The sequence below is a fragment of the Macrotis lagotis genome, chromosome 7, assembly GCF_037893015.1.
Source record: "Macrotis lagotis isolate mMagLag1 chromosome 7, bilby.v1.9.chrom.fasta, whole genome shotgun sequence".
Taxonomy (NCBI): Eukaryota; Metazoa; Chordata; class Mammalia; order Peramelemorphia; family Peramelidae; genus Macrotis; species Macrotis lagotis.
In genome coordinates, this window is record NC_133664.1 from 66,075,735 (window position 1) to 66,097,922 (window position 22,188).

Consider the following 22,188-nt stretch of genomic DNA (forward strand, 5'->3'; position numbering starts at 1 on the left):
TTTGTATTGGGGGGGGGGACACACAATGCCTGGTCTATGGTAAGCTATAGCTCCCTAATTGTATATGGGTACTAAATACCTTCTATTGCAGAGTATATTATATTTTCTTTTGGCACCATTGACCTAAGAGAGAGAGAGAGAGAGAGAGAGAGAGAGAGTCAGCTTCAGTCAGAAAGACCCATATCCAAGTCCCAACCATAACACATCCCTCACAAACCCTAGGAAAGTCTCTTATCGTCTTAGTACCCCAGCAAGTCTCTAAGTTACACAATAATTTTACATGTAATTTCCCTTCAATTGCAAGCTCCTTAAAGGCAAGAACTGTCTTTTGTCTCTTTTTGGGACTGGTTTGGGTCAAGCAAAACCAGTCCCCACCCACGGCAGGGCTTAGAACAGTGTCTGACCCATAGAAGGCACTTAATAAATGCTGATTGATTGGTTGATTGATACTTATTAGGTTGCATCAATAAAAGGAGTCTTCATGTTGGAAGTAGCTTACATCAATTAATTCACACATCAAAGGGGGGAAATCATTTTTTAGCATTCCTTTTAATTTCTAGGGTTGTATATTTCATTTGGGACTTTCAGTTCTCTGTAATTTCTTCAGGTGAAGTTTTGTTTTTTGTTTTAGTTTTAATACTTTCAAAATAGCACTTAGCCATTATCCCCTATTTGTCGCAAATTGCAACTCCGACTGTATTGTGTTTAGGGGAAGGGAGGAATTTACTCCTTTGGGATTTGACTCCCTTTATTCTATTACTAGATGTGAAGGAGACAAAGGTAATTCATATCTGCCAGATAAAGAACATTTTTGATTTTCATAACTTTTAGGAGATCATGGAATGCGAGTGGGAAAAGTAGGGGACCAAAGAGTCATAAGACCTGGGTCTCTCATTCTGTCATTGCCACTAATTGATTTTGATGATAGGCAAATTACTTCTTTACCTTTCTGGACCTCAGTTTTCTCATCTGTAAATTTGGGATAGGAGTTGGACTAAATAACTATAGCAGCTGGGCGACTAGGTAGCGTAGTGAATAAAGCACTGGCCCTGGAGTCAGGAGTATCTGGGTTCAAATCTGGTCTCAGACACTTAATATAAATTACCTGTGTGGCCTTGGGCAAGCCACTTAACCCCATTTGCCTTGCAAAAAAAACCTAAAAAAAATAACCATAGCAGCTATAAAATATATATAGTCATATGGTTGCTATTCAATATGAATGTATAGCTTAAATATAATAGAAATAAATATAAATATTAAACATATAAATGTTAAATATATAATAATGTACACATGCATATATGGCCATAAAGAGCATCTATTATATGCAGGGACTTCTCAAGATCATTGAACATTGATTTCCTTGGATCTTTTCAGCAGGAGAAATCCAAATTAGTGGACACTATACTAGTACTTTTTTCTGAGATGCTTTGCAAACAATTTCTCAGACTTTTACCCCAGAGAGGCACCAAGGCACTTTGAGAAGTACCTGGAGACCCTCGGGGCAGGAATTTCAAAATATTAAATTTGAAGTCTTAATCAAAGTCTCACTTAAAACCAGGGAGTCGTGCCCATTGAGAAATTAATTCACCTTCCCAGAATCCCTTTGATTTTGTGACTAGAGAAAATGAGACTAAGCTACAGCCACCAAATGAGTCATTGGAGGACCCAGAATTACAATTCAAAAATTCCTTCCTGTGTTTAATCTCTTTCATTAAAGGATTTTCTTTTTCTGTAGTTGCATATAATATATATTCAGAACATTAAGCTTTTTTTTAACTGTGTGGTTTACAAAGACTTTTTCTTTTAACAGTTGAGCATTTGCAGATGAATTTTTCAAAGAACAAACTTACAGCATTTACTCATCTCTTTAATTTCTGACCTTCTGGGCCTTGTATGCTGTCATTTTAAAAAAAATGTACAAAACCTTCTAGAAAGAAGGGAAAGAAGGAAAGGGAAAGGAATAAATATTTGTATAATGACTTCTAGGTTCCAGAAACCCTGCTAAGCTCTTTACAAATCTCTCAACACAACCCTGGGAAGGGAGGTTGCTGTTATGATCTCCCCATTTTATAGTGGAAGAAACTGAGGCAGACAGGCTAATTGACTTGTATCTGAGGTTTGATTTAAACTCAAATCTTCTTGAGTGTCATAAAACAAAATAAAATATTCTGGTTCTCTAAAGGGTTTAAAATATTAAAGAAATGAATCTTTGTTATATTGGTCAGGAAAGACTTGCTGACAAATGAAATTCTCATTTGCAAAATAGGAATTAAGCTGCTTTTTCACTATCTTAGCAAGAATGTAGGTTTAGGTCATGACTGTTCTTTGTTTCTGTTTTGCTTATCATCAATGGAAGGAATGATACCTGTATTAGTATGTTTGATCAAGGGACTAAACATTTTGATTAGCCTTCCTTCTCCCTGCCCCACTCTCCAACCAGTTAATGTCCTTTGCAAGACCTGCCTGCAATTGGGACTCAGTAGCACATTTAATCATACTTCTGTTTTAAAAGCCTTCAAAAAGGAGGGTGTTTAGGGTAACACTGGCCAAAAATAAAAAAGGGAGGCCAACATGCCAACATGGGGACTCACCCATGGCAAAGTCAATGAGTCAACGATCCTAAAGCATTTGATGCCATCTACTGGATTCAAAGAAAACAGCAAGGCAAAAGGAAATTCTCCACTCATTTCAAAGATCACCAGACCTTTGCTTACTAATTGGTCACATTCTACCCTACTACACCAGATGACTCTGAAGGAGAAAGTGGGTCTTAGCACACCCCCCCCCACTCAAATCCAATTCATGCTTGTTTTGGAATCACCTCTCTGGTGTCATGGTTTTCTTCGAGGACAAAGGACAGACATCATCATCATCATCATCATCATCATCATCATCAGTCCTTCTACCTTAGCTTCTTCATCTGTAAAATGACAAGAACAGACTAAAATGTTTCTGAGTGTCCTTCAGTTTTAATTTATGAGACCAGGATGAATATTGTTGCTCATAAGATAAAGTCGCAGATGAATTTTTCAAAGAACTTACAACATTTACTCATCTCTTCAGTACCTGACCTTCTGGGCCTTTTATGCTATCTGCCATTTTTTAAAATGTACAAAACACTCTAGAAGAAGCGAGGTTGATTGGAAATCACTGAGACCATACCACTTAGTAGGGAGGGTCTTCATGTTGTGCAATGGATAAGAGTGCAAGTCTGGAAAGAGGATTACCTGAGTTCAAGTTTTGCTTCAGACACTAGTCGTGTGACCTTCTACAGGTCACTTAAACTGATGTCTGCCTCAGTTTCCTTAAATGTAAAATGGAGATGTGAGGATCAAGTGAGATATTTTTGACCTATTAAAGGTATATTCTCATCCCCATCTCCAAAAGTATAGAAATGAATATTCTAACTTTAGGTACAGTAGAAAGACTCAGAAGACCTGAATCCAGATCCTTCTTCTAATATTCACTACCTATATGAGCACAAGCAATCATTTACCCCTTCGACCTGTTTGGTATAGCTAGGTGGTGCAGTGGATAGAGCACTGGTCCCAGAGTCCATTCATATCTAGCCTCAGACACTTGCTACTTACTACATTCCCCCAACCCAGAGAGCTTGTAGTTAAATATTTACCAGCACACTCTTGTCCCTACCTCAGATACTTAGTTGTCTGAACTTGGACAAGTTACTTAACTCTGACTGCCTCACATCCAAGGCCATCTCCAGGTGTCCTGATTCATATCTGGCCATTGGACCCAGATAACTCTGGAGGAGAAAGTGAGGCTGGGGTCTTAGCACAGTGCCCCCTCACTCAAATCCAATTAATATGCTTATCATGGTATCACCTCCCCGGTATCATGATCTTCTTTGAGGACAAAGGACAAACATCATCATCATCATCATCATCAACCTTTCTACCTTAGTTTCTTCATCTTTAAAATGACAAGAGCAGACTAGAATGTTTCTGAATGTCCTTCAGTTTTAATTTATGATCACCTTAAGAAATAAAGAAAATATACCACTACTACAAAGGAGATTTTTAAAAAGGGACAGGACCTATTTGTATAAAAATATTTATAAGCAGCTTATTTAGTGGTGGCAAAGAACTGGAAACTGAGAGAATGCCCAACAATTGGGGAATGGCTGAACCAGTTCTGGTACATGATTATGATGGAATACTACTATGTTATAGGAAAAGACAACTAGGATGATTTCAGAAAATCCTGGCAAGATTAACATGAACTGATGCAGAGAAAAGTGAGCAGAACCAGTATATAGTACTGTTTGTACAAATATATATATACAAAAACAACAATGTTGTACAATGATCAACTGTGATAGACTTAGTTATTCTCAGCAACACAATGATCCAAAACAATTCTAAAGGATGGAGGAACTGATCAAGTCTGAAAGCAGAGCAAATTATACTATTTTTTACCTTTTTCATTTTTTCTTTTTTGATCTATCTTCCTTCACAATATTACTAATATTTTTGCATGATCCCATACATATAACTTACATCAAATTGCTTATCATCTCAGGACTAGGGAAAGGAGGAGATAGAAGAAAAGAATTTGGAATTGAATCATTTTTAAGCAAATGTTATAAATTGTTTTTACATATAATTAGAGAAAAAAATTAAAAAGAAATGAAGACACCCCCCCCTTACAGACCACTGCTACACCCAGAGACCAATAAAGGAGGAAGATGGAGAAAAAAATGAAGGTAATTTATATTTGCATATCATTTGCAAAGCATTCTATATATGAACATTTAAGCCTCAGGACTACTTTGTGGGGTGAGTGATACAGATATTATTGTCTCCATATTACATACAAGACCCTTGAGGTTCAAAGGGGTTATGTGACTTACCCAAGGTCACTCAGCTAGTAAGTATCTGAGGAGGGGGCAAGAGTGTGAAGGTAAGTGTTTAACAGCCAGTTTTCTGGGTGAGGGAGTGGAAAAATAAGTGTATAACCTTTAGGTTTAATCTTCATTATTAACACTTCTAAAAAAAAAAAGTCCAGACATTCAATAAAACAATTAAATCCAGTCCTGATTTTTAGTATTTAGTCAAGATATTAGGAGACACTCTGTTTTCCAGGGCTAAGGCCAGGAAGCAAGCTGTGCCTTTGGGTTTGGTTTATACTCTGGGTATCTCACCCTCTGACAAAATTACACCATTATTGTATTATTTTGACTTGCACCAGGTGTTCTCTGAACTCAAAGCTCCAGATATGTTCCAGGCATTAATCCTTGATATGAATCAAATTTCTTTTTCAAAGATAATCTATGGCATGTTTTTATGTATGTGGTATCATTAATATCTAAAATGTTAATACATGTATGTATTATTATATATATAATATATATATAATATATATAATATATATAATGTATATATATTAGCTTCTTTTGTTGACTCACAAGCTGAGTATATGAAAAATCCAATGCATTCACTCATTCATTTTACTATTGGAGGTTTGTTTCCAATTCTATCTCTCACATTCAGCCTCCTAAAAGACCCTTACTCAAAAATGTCTACTATCATTCTTCTAAATCACCTTGGCAACAGTCACCCCTAAGGGATAGTGCCTAAAATCAGATTTTTTTAAATTGTGGAAGGCTCTTCTTCCTCATCTCTAACTCCTACATTTCATCTATAGGAAGTCTTTCTCAAAGGCGTCATAATTCCAGTACCTTGACTCTGGTGACTCTCTCCTATTTAGCTTCTAGATAACCTGCTGTGCATATATGTTTGCTTGCTTACTGTCTCCCCCCCCTTAGATTATGAGATTATTGAGATTAGAGACTATCTTTTACCTCTTTTTGTGTCTCTAAGCACCTATCATAGTGCCTGGAAAAAACAGGTGCTTAATAAATGATTATTGATTATATCACATCACAACTTATTAGTTGTCTGAGTTTAGCTGATAAGTTTGGTCCTCTAAACAGTAGCTGGATAGTTCTAAATGTTTCTAAACAGGGATATCTCCTAGAGCATGGATTTTAAACTGGATTCATGAACTTTTTTTTAGTATTTTGATAACTATTTCACTATAATTGGTTTCCTTTGTGATCCTTTACATTTTATTTTGTGAACTTAAATGCATGAACCTAAGGAGTCTAAAGGTTCTACCATATTACCAAAAAGACTGTGACACAAAAAGTTTAACATTTTAATTTAATAAATTATCAGTTCAGAAGGAGGAAGGAAATAGCGTAATGGGGCAAGTCTCCCAGAAAATCAAGTGTTTGTGGTTTGTACTTTTTTCTGTGCATATGATAACACATCGTCATTATGAGAAGATTTTTTTTAAGCCACAATAGTTTACTCACCAATTTACTAAGGTATAGATGGGTTAGAATCTGCATGGGTGGAAAAGATACTCATACTATTGAAAAGTATTGACCCTGTCAAACATAGTGAGAGCAGGGATGCTAAGGAGTTCTGTAGCTTCCAGACCAACCTTTGCAATTTATGGTACTGACTTTTTGGAGAAACTTATGCAAGGCAATGGGTTGAGACTGTTTCACTGGATTGAGCCTTGGGATTATTTTCTCACTTTTTACTAGCTTCCTTGTACAGGATTTCTGGTTAATAGAAAATCTTGTTCAATTGTAGGTATTTTTGACATGCCTGGCCATATCACTGTTGCCTTAGATGGTAAACAACCAAAAACTACCTATTGATAAGTTGTATATTCCATTAGATGGTGAGCTCCCTGAGGGTAGGGCCTGTTTTTGCCTTCCAATTCTTATTGACTACTGTAGAGTTGTCACAGTACTATATAATGATTTTTGCATGTCATTTGATAATAGTAGAAATGCTATAGGTAATAATCTAATAGTGGACTCAAAAAATTAACTCTTTGTGGAACAATGAGAGGACAATAGAATGAATATTCGAATTAAAGTCAGGATGATTTGAGTTTGAATGTAACCTTTAACATTCCTTGATTGTGTGATCCCTTAAAGTCTCTCAGTCTGAGTTAACTCATTTGAAAAATGAGTCCTGCAAGGTTGTTGCAAGAATCAATTGAAATAATATATAAAGTGTTTGACAAATCTATATAAATACAATGTTGGGTGTTAATATTCTTAATGAAATTTAAAAAGGCTCATGCCATATCACATCATAGTGAATTTGCAGCCTTATACAAAAAAAATTACTTGGTAATATTTATCTTCTATTAAAGGAAATGTTTGCAAATCACTTAGAGCTTCTCAACAAGTATAAACATGACTTGTTAAACCCATAATTTATTTATTCCAGCACCCCCAAATTCAGAAAGAGTCACAATATATAAAGTATCTATGCTGTGATGATGCAAGAACTCTGAATCAGTGGGTCACTGGAATAAGAATTGCCAAGGTGAGAAATTTTTCTCTACTCTAAACAAATTATTTTGCTGATTGTTTTTCCTTGTGTTCATTTGCTGATCTTTTTCCATGTGCCCAACTTAGACAGTGGGGGGAAAGTTTTGGTCTTGGATTTATCCACAAAATAGCTTTTATTTGTTGACCAGATGACATCTGAGAGAAGTAATAGAAGCATATGTGCATCTTCAATAATCTGGAAAATGAAAGTTTTCTTACATAAGCCCCCCTGAAGACTTTCACTCAGAATATTGTAATAATATGATAGCCAGCAGCCTGGCAGCAGAGAATAAACAAACAAAACTTCTATGTCCTTTATAAGTTATTATCTTCTTTAGAAACTTTTCTATATTGATTAATGAGTAATTTTTTAAAATCATCATCAGAGTTAAAAAGAAGAGTAGATGACATACATTTCAGTCAAGAAAATTGAGTATTTGATCACAAAGAGTGTATGTGTTGATAAATTTAGCCAAACAGATTGCACTGTGGATCATTTTCTCTCTTTCTCTCTCTCTCTCTCTCTCTCTCTCTCTCTCTCTCTCTCTCTCTCTCTCTCTCTCTCTCTCTCTCTCCCTCTAGTATGGAAAGATTCTCTATGACAACTATCAAAAGGCAGTGGAAAGAGCTGGACTTGCTTCTCGGTGGTCTAACTTGGGAACCATGAACCCACCTACCACAGCTCAGACACCCTCCAAAGGTATCAAGAGAATTCTTTTATTAGGTGGTTGGTTGGCTAGACTAAATGACTTTGGTGCTTCCTTTCAGCCCAGGAAATAAGGACTGCAGCAAACCTGGCATTTTCAAGTCTTATTTTGTTTAAAAAAAACGTCAACAGTCTTAAGAACATGACTCTCCAGAGAGGTCCTTCAGAAATACCTCTCAGTTTTATCTTGTCCTGTCTAGAAAAAAATAGTGCTGCTCCTACTTCTGAGTTCTCTCCAGGATTGAAGCTTTTTCTAAATGATGACATTTACTGGAAAAAGTGTTGGACCTGGAGTCAGGTCATCTAAGTTTGAACTCCAATGTATCTAGGCATTTATTAGCTTTTCAACCCCAAGCTCATTCATTTAAACTCTCATCATTCTAGGTATGTGTGTCAAATTCAAATAGAAATCAAGATCACTACACCATACAAAAGATCTCTCAGCTTGCACAGTTTTAAAATATAATATCTGTGTTTTGTTATATTTTTCTTTATTTTGTTAATTATTTTCCACTTACATTTTTAAACTGTTTCAAGATGCCTTTGGGAATATGGGTCAAACATCTGACATCTCCATTCTGGCAGTTTCTAAGACTTTAAGTCATGAAATCATTGCTTATCCTTATCTGCTCGTTGGAAAGACACTGTCTACACCCTTAAAATCACAGGTGTAAACCAAAAAAAATTGACCTATTTCACCAGGTGGCTGTGATGAAATCACTCTGCAACCTTAAAGTGTATGAAAATATGAACTTTTATTCTCTCCTGTCAATTCTCAAGCAGCTAAAACAGGTCAAGAGTCTAAGGCCTCTCCTTAGTTAATGTTGCCTTTATCACAGTTTCCTGATTAGAACTGGGATCCCAGTCTCAACAGTGTGCCTCTCTGTGGAGCTTGAGAGTAGACCCACTCCAAGGAACAGGATCGCTACTACCCAGTCATACAGACTAGCCACGAAGCCATCAAATAAACATTAATATATCTGCCATGTTTGGATACCTACATGTTCCATATATTCAGTTACAGAAGCTGGTAATATCACACACACATACATACACACACACATACACATACATACATACACACATACATACATACCTGGGGGAAATTATAGATAGATAGATAGATAGATAGATAGATAGATAGATAGATAGATTGATTGATTGATTTACACATACTATATATCTGCTTTAAATTTTGAAAAGCACATTACATATATTATCACTTATGACCCTCAAAATAACCATGTAATGCAAGTACTGTTATCCTCCACTTTAAAGATGAGGAAATTGAGGCAGGGAGAGATTAAGTGACTTGCCCATATTGCAAGGCCAGATTTGAACTGGTTCCAAAATCCCATGCACTCTTCACCATTCCACCTAGCTGCTTGGATACTTGAAAGTAAGGGAGTGGGGCAGCTAGATGGCGCAGTGGATAGAGCACCAGCCCTGGTGTACCAGGAGTACCTGAGTTCAAATCCGACCTCAGACACTTAATAATTACCTGGCTGTGTGGTCTTGGGCAAGCCACTTAACCCCATTTGCCTTGCAAAAACATAAAAAAAATAAAAAATAAAAAAATAAAGTAAGGGAGTGATGGACAAAGCAGAAGAATGTGGAATCAAGGCACCAATAGAGGGATTAGAACTTTAGAGAATAGAGAGGATAGCTCCTCTTCTCAGCATTTCCCTACAAGGCTCAGTTCTGCAACTTTGTCTAAATGAATTGAAGGGATAACTCAGATTTAGGAGTTTTCCTCATTCCGGCTTAACCCTGGCTAAAAAGTCCACAAGATCCAAAATGGTTGGGGAATTCCAAAATTCTTTTGCCCCTTCTATGCCCTCATCTTGACAATGGGCACTGAATAGTCCTTTCCCTCCTGTTGGGGTGTCCCTTCATACAGAAACATGTTGCATGCAACCTCATAAACCTGTGGCCCCTGGCCTTATTCTTCTTGGCTGCCCCCCCAAAAAACATCCTAGCAGTTAACATAGGCTGGCAGGCACATCCCTCCTCCACTGTGCAGGGGAGAAAGTTAGGGGATCAGAAGCTCCCTTTCCCATATTCTGTGTGTGAATGAGTCTGCTGCCACAGACACTTATTGTCTCAATTCTCTTCTTGAGAACAAACAAAAGCTATCATTGCCTACTAATAAAGTTCTAGAAGGAGATGCTATAAAGCAGCTAAAATTTAAATTTCTTTTCCAAAGGCAATCAATTGGGCTGATTCAAACTATAAAATGTGATGGTGGCCAGGTTTATGGAGAATCGTAAGTGGAAATGACCAAATAAATACAGTGGTGGAAAGAACAGATTAGAAGAGTCACTCTCTCACCCCGAGGAGCTGCTGCTGTCAATTTAAAACGGCACCCTACAGCGAGCCGGCCGACGAGCAGATACCAAACTAGAGCTTTACCACAGGGGGATTTCATCAGGCAGGCTTAGCCAGAAGCAAGGCGGTGGGAGGCAGGAAGACGAAGCTTCCTGTTCTGTAGAACCAGTGTGGCACATGCCACCATTGTGGTTACCAAGTCTTGGTTGTTTACCAACACCTAACTGTAAAGTCTGTGCACGTTTAAAACAGTAGACTCAGCTTTGGCCCCCTTTTCTCCAGGAGCCTTCCTCCATCCAGGATCCTGGGAGCAATCTCAGAGGCAGGAAGGAAGCTCATGACATCATCCTTGTGTCTTTCCCCTTTCTTTACAAAGAGGGGGAAAAACTAACCTAAAAACCTTCCTATTCAAATGAAATCAGGGCCAAATGCATTTCATGAACCTTGAAGGGGAAAAGAGCCAAAATACATAAGCCCAAGGTGAGCAAAAGGAAAGAAGGAGGATGGAGCATCCTCTGCATGTCTGCCACATCTTTATGTGCTCCTTTTTCTAAACATAATTTCTAGTATATTCATTTGTGGACATTCTTCACCCTTGCTAGAAATTGAAGGCTTCTTAAGACCTAGGTCTTTTTCCATGAAAATAGCAATGTATGGGGGCCCTGGGTTCTGGGTGGCAATGTTGGCAGACAAGTCACAAAGTTTAGCAGGGTCTACATAACTAGCTATGGATACAAAATGATTAGCTTAGACAGGAAAGCAAAGTGTTATATAGGTCTGAGGGGGGAAATTTCATTATTGATGAGGGGGGGAAGAAGGAATCAAGGCAGACTTCCTAAAGGAAGTGATTTGGGTTTTAAAAGATACATGAGCCCGAAACAGGTAAGGAAGAAGAGGTAACTTTAATCACTGGGAGCAGCAGCATAAAGAAAGACACAAAGAGGGGCAGTTAGGTGGTACAGTGGATAGAGCACCAGCCCTGGAGTCAGGAAGACCTAAGTTCAAATCCAACCTCAGACACTTAATAATTGCCTACCTTTGTGACTTTGGGCAAGTAACTTAATCCCATTGCCTTAAATAAATAAAAATAAATTTAAAAATCAAGTAGAAATATTTCATAGCCAGCTGTCAACAAATTCTTAGAACTTTGAAGAGAGGTTAGGGCTAGACATAAAGATTTTGGGGCAATCCACAAAGAAGGCATAGATGAAAAACTAGAAAGAAGGGGCCGCAGATGTCATTTGCAATAACCTCCTCCCTCCATTTTACAGATGAGGAAAAGTGGAGCTTGGCAAGCTGAGTTGCTTAAGGTTACCAGGGCCACTGAATTACACATAGAATTATAAGGATAGTGTAAAGTCAACAAAGCTTAATTAAGTATCTAGGCATTATTTTCTAGGCCCTCTACTAAGCATAGGGATACAACGAAATATGAAAAATAATCTTTGCTGTCAAGGAGCTCATTATCTAATGAGAGAGACAACCTGAAAATGACTTAGGCACGAGTGGGATATTTATATGGAAATTGGAGATAATCTCAGAGAGAGGGCACCAAGATTGAGGAAAACTGGGGAAGGTCAGACTTTTTTTTGGAAAGTGGGATTTTGGAATGAGACTTTTAAAAAGCTAGGAGACATGGATGAGAAGAAAGAGAATTTCAGTCATGGCAGACAATCTGCCTGGACTCGAGAGATGGAGTATCTTGGGCAAGAACAGTAAGGAAGTCTAGTTGTGGCATGGGGAGGGTCTGAACCAGGGCAGTAACTGTGGCAAAGGAAAGAAGTAGGTGATATTATGAAAGGTTGCAATGAAGACTGAAAAAAAGATGATTAGATTTAGCAATGAAGAGATCACTGATAATTTTGGAAAGAGCAATTTCAACTGAATGATGAGCACAAATCAGAGCAGAGTTAAGAAAATAATGAAAGGAAATTTCATGAAGGTATTGATTATAGATAACCTTTTCATGGTTAAACACCATGAGGAGAGATGGAATGATAACTAGAAGGAATGAATAGATGAAGTATTGTTTTTTCTGAGGAGAGGGGAGGCATTGGTGTGTTTATAAGTAGTAGGGGAAAAGCCAGTAACCAGGGAGAGATTGAAGATTGAGATTAAGCCATGCAAGAGACTGAGGTTGTTAGTCTGGAGAAGAGAAAACTTAGATGGGAGAATAGAGAAGAAGGGGACATCTGTCTCCTAATAGTTCATTCTTTTTTTTAATAAAGGTAAGACTTGTTCTATTTTACTTCAAACCACAGAAATGCAAGCAATGAATCTAAGATTTTAGCTCAATATAAGAAAGAATGTCTGAACAATGAAAACCATCCAAAAGTAGAATGAGCTGTGTTGGAAAGCAGTAATTTCCCACAAGGACATCATGTGAAGGCCCTTGTTGGGTTGTTATTGAAGGAATTCTCATTTAAGTATAGGCTGAACTACTTGGCCTCCAAGATCCCTTCCAACTCATATTCTATGATTCTGTAATCTCTGCCCACCTGACAAAAGAGAAAACAAAAACATCCCTTTTTAAAGCAAAAGAGTGTTGAAGAGGAAAATATTACTAATGATAATGTCCTCTGCAATTTAGACTGAAATTTTCCTGAAAAAAATTGTTAAACTTAACATTAATCAATTTCTATGCTGTTTTTATTGTGTAGAGAGATGTCCAAACTGGCATAGTTTTTCATCCCTTCAACATGCCACGATTTGAAATGACATGTAAAGGTCTCTTGAACAAATTTTTTAAAAAAGGATAAGTTAAAATATAGTTTGGGGTTAACATTCTAGAAATAGCTTCTACTAGTTCTTTCCTGATCACTAGACCTACTCTTAACCCAGCCTTCACAGCTATCCCTGAGGAGCAACTCTGGCTCAGTCGCTGACCAATTGCCAACCAACTGCCACACCTAGGGCAGCTAAGCGGGCTTAGTTGAACACAAAGGCAGCTCCGTGGCACAATGGGTAGAGCACCAACCCTGAAGTCAGGAGGATCTGTGTTCAAATTTGACCTCAGATACTTACTGGCTGTGTGACCTTGAGCAAATCACTTAATCCTGTTTGCCCTACATCAGGACCATCTCCAGTTGTCCTCACACAGATCTGGCCACTGGACCCAGATAACTCTAGAGGAGAAAATGAGGCCTGTGATTTAGGACAGCCCCCCACACACACACACACACACACAAATCCAATTCACGTGTTTGTCACAGCATAACCTCTCTGATGTCATAGTCTTCTTAGAAAAACAAACCAAAAAAAAAGATAAACCTCAGTTGAAGCAGTAAAGGACCTGGGGGAGAGACTGAAGGTAGGATAAACCAAACTAGCCAAACCACCACCACTACCACCTTGACTGCCATTTCCCTCAAACTCTCATGTAGACAATGCAAAACCCTGAGCCCAAGAGTTTTGGAATAACTATAACTCCCAAATTATCAGACCCACTTCTAATCTCCACAGTCAACTTTGAGAGGATGAGATAATTGTGGAGAGAGATATCGTTCTCTCCTCATCACAACCAGTAACAACTATTAAGCAACTGCCACCAATAGGCAAATAAACCCGGGAGTCCTAGCTGCCAAGTGTATCTCCACTGGCATTGCTTCCCTTATCTAGGGAAACAACTGTGGAGAAGGGGTCAGCTATGCCCACCAACTGCCAACCAAATTCCCCATAGGTCAAGGAAGCTGGCAAAGTTGAAGTTGCAAGGCACCTCAAGGAAGAACCAAGAGGCGGCATATTCTAGACAAACTAAACCACCATTTGACTACCATTTCCCTTCAGATCACAATGGACACTGCTCAGGGCCCTGAACCCAAGAGCCCTGAGTAAAGCAAAGCTTCCAGTCAACTATCTTCAGTCATAATCCTGGGAAGTAATTCCAGTGGAGATACACCTGGCAGCCAGTCCTGCCAGTGCTATACTAAAGACCCAGAAAAAAGTTCACATCATGAACGTCACTATCAAATAGTTCTAAATCAGAAGCAATTATTTTATTATTATATAAGATACATTAACATTTGCTTTGCCACCATATCCTAAGGACCAGAGGACTTTTCCATCTGACTTGGAGATGAAACCTTCCACATATATTGTCTCCTCCTTTAGAATGTGACCTCCTTGAGAGCAGGAACTATTGATTTTTGATTTGTATCCTGAGAATTAAACAAGGGGGCAGCTAGGTGGCATAGTGGATAAAGCACCAGCCCTGGAGTCAGTAGTACATGGGTTCAAATCTGCTCTCAGACACTTAATAATTACCTAGCTGTGTGGCCTTGGGCAAACCATTTAACCCAGTTTGCCTTGCAAAAAAAAAAAAAAAGAATTAAACATAGTGCTGGCTATTAATAAGCATTTAGTATATGATTTATTCAGGAATCATTCATTCCTGAACTGAAAGTACTGAGAAAGAATTCCTTCCAGTAATCAGCTTCTTAAACTGGAATTTTAGTAGGTGGAAAGGAAATGATTTCCATCTAGGCAAGAGTTAAGTTTAGTTGGAAGGACCCCCTGCCCCAGCCTTTGCTCTTCCCACTTTTCCAGGGGAAAAGTATGGAAAGAGTTTTAGAATGGAGAAATAATATTTCTTCATATTTCTAGAGAAAGTAAAAAAGATTATTTAAAAATATATTTCGAGGGGGAAGGGCAGCTGGGCAGTAGAGCACCAGTCCTGGAGACAAAAGGACCTGAGTTCAAATCCAGTATCCGACACTTAATAATTGCCTAGCTGTGTGACCTTGGGCAAGTCACTTAACCCCATTGCCTTGCAAAAATCCAAAAGAAAGAAAGAAAGAGAGAGAGAGAGAGAGAGAGAGAGAAAGAGAGAGAGAGAAAGAAAGAAAGAAAGAAATATATATAAAATACTTCCACAAGAGAATAGTAAAGACATCATAAATAGGATTTGTTTTATTTGTTTTCGTAACTACAAGTGTTTCCTGAATAATCAGAGCAAGTATTATATGTAATTAAAGCTTAAGGAAGATAGAAACTAAGCAAGGATTCCTTTTAAAAGTTGAATGTACTCCAATTATAGAATCTCAGAGATGGAAAGGACGACAATAGCCATACAGTCTAATTTCTACCCCGCAAAATAACTTCCTCGCTTTTTGTGATGGGCTTATCCTAAAGAATGTGATCCACCTGTGACAGAGTTGGAGGTGTTGGAACACAGACTGAAGCACATTTATTATTATTATTATTATTATTATTATTATTATTATTATTATTATTGTTGTTGTTGTTGTTGTTGGGGGGGGGGGGTTGCAGGGCAAATGGGGTTAGGTAGCTTGTCCAGGGCCACATAGCTGGGTAATAGTTGGGTGTCTGAGACCAGATTTGGACCCGGATGCTCCTGGCTCCAGGGCCAGTGCTCTGTCCGTTGTACCACCTGGCAGCCCCTACTACTACTACTACTACTACTACTACTATTATTATTATTATTATTATTATTATTATTATAGGGGTTTTTGTTTTTGCACCACCTGGCTGCCCCAAATATTGACATTATTAATTTATTAATTATTAATTATTAACATACAATATATAATAACATTAATAATGCTATTAATGCTATTAATAATTAATGGTTGATATAATTATTAATATTATTTTCAATTTTAATTTTTTCTCTTTTGTTTATTTTATTGCCCATGCAGGTCTATATTTTGGGGGGGGAAGGGGGTATTATGTTTACTCTTAAACAAGAATATTTTAGTAATGTATAAAAAAATCATTTGTACAAAATTAAGAATAAATAAATAAATAAGTGAATAAATAAATAATAACTTCCACTACATCATACCCAATAAATAAATTATCTAGCCTTTGCTGGGACACGTTACAAACTACTCTCTACTGAAACAATCTCTCACATCTGCTCAACTCGTACAATTGGAAAGTTCTTCCTTATCTCAAGTCTACATATGCTTCTTTAGAGTTTCTATCCCTTCTTCCAGGTTCTGCCCACTTCAGGTAAATGGAACAAATCATCAACATCTCATGTTGTTCCTCCTAAAATACTGAAAAAAGTGGCCAGTACTTTCACATACCCATTAATCTATTATAGTTGAGAACTCAACGACTATGAGGTGTTGCAAGAAGGGGGGGGGGGAAATTAGAGCAAAGATTACCCAAATTAAAAATTACATATTTCATAAGTAGCTTTAATACTTTGAAAGCTAGTAGAAGAAATAATTAGATATCTATTTGAAAATAAAAGATCATAGAATACAGAGTAGTTGCTAAATATATCTCCGATCAATCTGTTTTCACATAGTGATCTCCATGAAACCACTGAATTAATCCAGTAGCTGAGTGCTCTAAATATAGTAAAATCAGAATTAAATTCTCAAGTAAAGTTTCAGGAGAATGACACAAATAGTAAAATAGACTTCAGATCAGAGCTTTTTTCCCTCACAGTAACTTATAGGGTATCTTAAGGGTCAGATGAATTTCCTATAAACTCTATATCTAGTTTTACAGTATAATTCTTGAATATCTTTAGTGATCAAAAATATTTAATAATATTCAATATGTATAACATTTATCAAGGTATAAAAGTAAACTAATATATTTAAATCTTCATTAACAAGGGTTGAAATAGAAAGGATTTTCACACTGTAGACAAGGTAGTTCAAACTTAATCTAAGCACGTCATTCTCCAGGTATCATAGTTGATCAAAATTTTCTTTAAAAAAAAGAGATTTCGGGGGCAGCTGGGTGGCACAGTGGATAGAGCACCAGCCCTAGAGTCAGGAGGACCTGAGTTCAAATCCAGCCTTAGACACTTAAATAATTACCTAGCTGTGTGACCTTGGGCAATCCACTTAACCCCCATTGCCTTGCAAAAAGCCTTAAAAAAAAAGATTTCATTTAAAAATTTTTTGTTGAACTTCTTACAAAATACTGTGTTACAGTCACAAATTTTTCAAACATACCCTTCAGTTTTGCATATTATTATCTATAAGTCTTAATCTCTACACTTGAACTATCTCATTTTCAGGTTATTTGCATCCTCTGGCATAGTGGAAAAAAAACATTGATTTTTCTCTCTTTTTAGGACATACAGTAAGCACCGTACAACCTAATGGACAGATCTCTCAGCCTACACATTCTGTTGGTGGAATTTTCCAAGAGGCCCAACAAAACATTGATGCAACAAAGGTACAAGTAACTTCATGCAAATGAAGTCAATACTCAGATTCATAAGAATTTTCTTAATTTTTACAAGTTTTCTAATAAAAAATAGAAAAATTCTCCCAACAAAAAACTGCTTTATTGGCCATTTCAGATCTTAAACATATATGTACCTGGTTAAAAGTTTTATTCTTTCATTTCATGTGTGGTGATTGCACAGTATGAAGATATCATTTGAGCTCCACAGTAGATAAACAAGATCATCAGCAAAGGTTTCTTTGACATGTATGTATATGCCAGAAAGAAATCAATTAGACCAAACTTTTGTCATAAGATGTGACACTGAAGTGTGGAGATGTGTTATCCTGTCACTCTACATTATCACACTATCCTTATCCTAGAGGAGCTGCATGGTGTATGTTCATATGCTCAATTTTTCAAATTGCTTGGTGTTCATTTTATCAGAATGGAATTATGGAATTATAATTAGTTCATTTTGAGAACATTTTAAAAGCATTTCATACATCCTGAGATTACTATGGAACATCCAAGGGTAAAAAATAAAATCCAACACTGTTTATTATTATTATTATTATTATTATGATGATGATGATGATGATGATGATGATGATGATGATGATGATGATGATGATGTGCCTATAATGTACTTTGAGGCAGGGGGAGTGACATTTAAATATTTGTTGGGAAGTGTCTATTGTGTCAAAACGAAATTTTTTGACTAAGATAAAATCAAGGTAGTAAATCCCTTTGCTTAGGTACTTACAGGATAAAGAAAGTACAAACAAGGGTCCATTATCCTATCATGTAGTTTTGCAGATGAGAAAAACTCTGCTCTGTGGCCATTGAAAGTATGATTCCTATCCCTAACTCTGGCTATAGATATATATATAGAAAGAGATATAGATAGATATAGATTAGATATAGATATAGATATAGATATAGATAGGTATAGGTATAGGTATAGAGATAGAGATAGAGATAGAGATAGAGATAGAGATAGATAAAGATATATATGGAGAGAGAGAGAGAGAGAGAGAGAGAGAGAGAGAGAGAGAGAGAGAAAGAGAGAGAGAACTGGATAGTTCTATAAACCCAACACTACTTTATAAAAGCAACTAGTTCGAGGAGTATGCCCTACAATCCTGCGCTTTAGGTCTGAGTTGGAAAAGACCTCAGAAACCATTTAATTCAACCTACACTTAGAATGTCCCAGGACTTATTTAGGCCTCAAAATTAATTAATATATTTTATCACATCTTAGGAATATGGGTTAAAACAGTTTTTAGTTTAATTCTCTTTTTTAAAAAAAAGGACATTTATAGTTGATCTGACACATTATTCTCCAATATGCCAGTTAATCTGTATTTGTTCAGAACTCAAAATACCTTCAGTATTGCATATTATTATCTATAAGTCTTAGTCTCTACACATGAACTATCTCATTTTCAGGTTATTTACATCTTCTGGCATAGTGAAAAAACATGTGTCTGACTAAAAGGGCTCAATTTACAAATAATGAGTAAACATCATAGACTAGGGGAATGGAATACTTATGACATTAAATTAGCATTCATTTTGAAATTTGGAGCATGTTATGCATTTTCTTTCAAGATTACAGACTGAATTACATATTTAGTTATTTATATCATATTCCATCAAAATTAGTTATTTCTAAAGTTATCAAGGTAGAAACAGATGTGTAAGCTGTCATTCAAGTTGAGAGACACTAGTACATTTTGTCAACTAGGTAGGTCTAATGCAAGGTTTAGTACAAGAATGAAGATTTCCGGCCCACATACAGGCAAGAAACTTTTAAGGAGTCATAAAAAAGGCTTTGGAAGAAAAAACTGAGTCTATTTGGGGACTTTTACTTCTTTGTTCTGAATAAATCAAGCTAATGAATTAATAAAGTTTATATCTAAGCACCTCTATAACTAGCACTGCTAGAATTTTTAGATTCATTTATAGATTCCCAGTTTCTAGATTTATAAATTTACAGATTTCATAATTACCTCAATTTATAAATTGAGGTATATAGTGGTTAAGTGACTTGCCCAGGGACACAAAGGAAAGATTTGAATTTAGCTCTTCCTAACTCCAAGTCATATATTCTATCTTCTATACTACCTGACTGCCTTTCTTTTATATTAGGCTTTTCTGATAATTTTATTTTCCATTTTATATTATATATTAATATTATATCCCAAGGTGATGGGGCATAAATAAATTCTCAAATGTGTCTAGAAATTATAATAGTCTCTATTAGTCTTGTCTTCATAGAGAAGAATAAATTAATGAACTCTGATTTAAATCTAGCTAATATTTGTAAATTAGTTGCTAATGGATTTTGTAACACCTCATTTGTCGATAAGAGCTGCATTTAATACTTCTCATAATCTAGAATGTCAGCTTTAAAAATAACTTTAAATAATTTTGACAGCAACATACCCATAGTTCTTATACCAAATATACTGTATAATATAACATAATGCTTCAATATATTTTCACTTTGTTCCCCCCTCTCTCCCTTGTTCATCTGACTATGAATTTGGGAACCACCACAGAGTCTAAAAACTTTATTACTTATTGGGCCTCTTGAAATTTCTAAAGACTTTGAAACCTCTGGATTTTGTTTTTGTTTAATATACTGGCTATTCTTTCAAGTCTGACAATTTCATTTTTTTATTATTATAATTTTAATGATTTTCATAACACCTGTTAAAAAGAATCATTTAAAATTTTAGAGCAATAAAATTATCTTAGAATAGAAATAACTTAACAATTTGAAAACATCAGTTTCCAAGCTGCATAGATTGGAAAGGAAACAGTTAATTAGCTTATCCATGCAAACAAAATAAATGAAAGAAAAAATAAAAAGGCATTTTCTTGAAAAAAGTCTAATTTGATACTCAATGGAGAGAGGTCATTACATGGTATTACAAGTCTATTTAAAAATGAAACTCTGCTCTAGAGGAAGTAACATAGCTAAAAAGCTTGAGTAAAATTTTATGTAAATATCAATCATTATTCTACATTCCAGTCACCAAAGGGGATCCTTACTGGGCCTTTAACCATATTTGATACTCTGACTTGTGAAAGGAATAATAATACTTTCTGCTTGAATTAGTTTTATTTTATACACTCTTATTTTCTATCTATTTAATTCTTACCACAATTCTTAGGTACCATAGATTGTTTGATCTATTCTTCATGTGGACCTTGAAAGAGAGCAGCCTCCCCAAGGACACTCAGAAAATAGTCTAAGCATGAAGCAAGGCTTCTCTGAACCTGTTTCTTCATTTGCTAAATGAGGGAGTTGGGCACAATGGCCTCTTCTAGATATAAGATGACCTTAAGATCTAAAGACCACTTCTTCCAATTCCTGGAGTAAAAAAATCTTTCCAAAAAGCAAATAGAGGTCCACTAAACCAGTTCACTAGTTGAAGGGCTTCCTGATTACAAAGCTTCCTTATAAAGTCTATAGCCCTAGGAAATAAGCATTTTAAACCTTAAAGTGCTATATAAATATTAATTGACTATGATTCCCAGACTTGATGAGAAGATAAATTGAAGTAGAGATAGACGTAGTTAAGGATAGATGGAGAATAGGGTTTTTATTTTTGCCAGGACAATTGTCCTTTTCCCCTAAATTCTCATAAAAATAACTCAGAGGAGCAATTTGGTGGTACAGAGCACTGACTCTGGAGTCAGGAGGACCTGAATTCAAATTTAGCCCCAGATACTTGATACTTAACTAGCCATGTGACCTTGTGCAAGTCACTCAATTCATTGCCCCACAAAAACAAAAACAAAATTACTAAGAAATGATTCTCCTTGCCACCCACTGAGTTGTAATAAGAGTAGGACATTTGTGCCAGAATGAATCAAATGGGATCTGGAAGGCTTGTCATCCTTATTTTAAGCATCTATTAAGAGCCTTCTGTGGGTAGAGTGCAATTAGATAAAATAATTATCTATTTATGGAATTTATCATCTAGAAGGGAGAAAAGACATATAAGTTCATTAGAGATTTATAAAACAAAGAGCTCTTGTGGGCTATGGGCGGGGGGAAGTCATTCATTCACTACGTATAGTTTAGTTTTGTTTGCTTTAGGGACAGAATTTTGGTGAGCAGAGAGAAAAGAATGAGAAAACAGCAAATAACTAAGTTTTTTCCCAGTCAACCTTTAAAATGTTATACAAATCCTGAGACTTGATTTCTTAAGTTCATTGTTAACTGGACTCACTCCTTTAGCTAGTCAGCTCTATGCTAACCAAAAATGAAAGCCATAAGGCCATCATAAGTCATCTTAGTAAACTGTCCTATCCAATGAGATATTTCCTTCTTCCTATTAAATCTTAATATAAATCTTACACTAACATAAGGCTTTAAGATTTACAAAATGCCTTCCTCATAACTCTATTAGAGAAGTATGAAAATTTTATAAACTGCATTTTATTGATGAAGAAAGAGGCCCAGAAAGATTTTCATTAGCCCAAGTTGTATTTGGAAAGGACATTGGATGTGCAGTCAAAAAGCCTAGTTCAAATTCCAACTGTGCTCAAGAATTGCCTAGCCCTTTGACCTTAGTTGAATAAGTCACTCAAGTTCCCT

General features: G+C 36.3%; 1 protein-coding gene across 1 annotated transcript in view; it reads left to right on the top strand.

Moving 5' to 3' along the window:
- Positions 1 to 22,188, top strand: part of APBB1IP (amyloid beta precursor protein binding family B member 1 interacting protein) — a 119,646-nt gene that overhangs the window by 93,603 nt on the left and 3,855 nt on the right. The window contains exons 11-13 of the mRNA XM_074193028.1: positions 7,278 to 7,376; positions 7,964 to 8,081; positions 17,476 to 17,579. Of these exons, the coding sequence (XP_074049129.1) occupies positions 7,278 to 7,376; positions 7,964 to 8,081; positions 17,476 to 17,579 (321 nt within the window). The remainder of the gene's footprint in view (positions 1 to 7,277; positions 7,377 to 7,963; positions 8,082 to 17,475; positions 17,580 to 22,188) is intronic.